Raw genomic sequence first — 1,415 nt, forward strand, 5'->3', positions numbered from 1 at the left:
CAACCTTGGATAGAGCCAAGTGGAGGTTTTAAGTTGTTAGGGGGTGTGCTCCCAAAGCTGAATGTAAGTCTCCTCTTTCCCTTTACTTCCTCAGGTGAGTAGCTACCTAAGCTTCACGTGCCCACTGGCATACACCACCTTATCACAGGTCCAAAGCAACAAGACTAACCAACCGTGGGACCAAAAGCTCCAAACAAGAAGTCAAAATAAATCCTTATTTTTTTATTTGTTTTTTTTTTACAAGAGCACAAATCCACTTTTATTTATTTACTTTTCATTGGTTTAAATCCGGGATGGGTACAGCATCACACAGATTCTGTGTCCAATGGCCTTTGCAGGAATTTGGCGTGGACCACTGTTTCCACGGGCCCGAGTTACTTTCCCCCAGATCACTCTGGTTTTGTTTGGTTTGCCTCCAGGTGTCACTGTGTTGTTCTTTGCTTTATACACATAAGCGCAGCTCTTGCCCAAATAGAATTCAGTTTTATCTCGGGCATAAATGCCTTCAATTTTAAGGAGAGCTGTGTGCTCTCTCTGGTTCCAGAGACCTCGCTTACAGCCAGCAAACGTGGCCTTGCACCACAGCCTTCCAAACATACTGTCCTTTAGAAGTCCTATTCCCAGCAGGCCTCCACAGGCTCCAAGATGGCCGAAAGAGCACCCTTATTTTTTTAAATATGATTTTCTTCAGATATTTTGCTCCAGTGGTGCAAAGCTAATAGAGCTGGTAGCAATTATTATGCCACTGCCAAATATCACAGATAATGCCAGCTGTTTCAGCTTTATTATTTAATCTAATCCTCCCAACACCAAGGCCACTCATATGATAGCAGAGTTACAGTTTGCACTCAGGCCTTCGTGATTACACACCCATCGCTCCTCTCACTGTACAATCGTTTCACTATGCTCAGCAATATCTTGACCAATTTGCCTTTAAAACTAAATTCATGGAAGGCCATGAGCCCTATGGGGAGAATCTATTACTGCTGTTTTGCTAAATAAGCATGCTGTGAAATGGCCTTCTAAATATTTGTGTTTATACCCAGAGGTCAATGCTACCTCAGCCTTGGTTGGAGAAGCTTGTTTCTGCAGAGGGTAGTGTTTAATGCAGACATTCATAACTGCTTAAAATGTTTGACTGTCTGTGAGTGTTCAGCCTCAAACAGGACATACACATATGCCCTCCCTCCCTGCAAGGCTCAGGGAGCATCATAGGAAAGAGGAGGATGGGAGGAAGGCTGTGAACCGCTGTCTCCTGGACCTGACAGCACTGGCGCATCATGACCTCAGAAGCTGTGGTTATGTACACAGGACCTGAGCAAGACAGAGCCCACCCATGGTCTAGCATGGATGGCGGAGGGGAACCTGAGGCCCTCCCCCATCTGAGGAATTAATGGTTACTAGAGATGGGGAGT

The 1,415-nt window shown here is 45.2% G+C and overlaps 1 protein-coding gene across 1 annotated transcript; it reads right to left on the minus strand.

Moving 5' to 3' along the window:
- Positions 1-282: 282 nt before the first annotated feature.
- Positions 283-597, minus strand: LOC121455444 (60S ribosomal protein L35a-like). Its single transcript, XM_041663114.1, has one exon. It carries the CDS (start codon positions 595-597, stop codon positions 283-285), a length of 315 nt encoding a protein of 104 aa, XP_041519048.1.
- Between the last annotated feature and the right edge of the window lie 818 nt (positions 598-1,415).

Source organism: Microtus oregoni, unplaced genomic scaffold, assembly GCF_018167655.1.
Source record: "Microtus oregoni isolate MIOR12 unplaced genomic scaffold, Mior012 000013F_ref0000133, whole genome shotgun sequence".
NCBI classification, from domain to species: Eukaryota; Metazoa; Chordata; class Mammalia; order Rodentia; family Cricetidae; genus Microtus; species Microtus oregoni.

Bases quoted from the DNA above. Each gene is read 5' to 3' on its own strand.
- LOC121455444 (XM_041663114.1), bottom strand. From the start codon at position 597: ATGTTTGGAAGGCTGTGGTGCAAGGCCACGTTTGCTGGCTGTAAGCGA.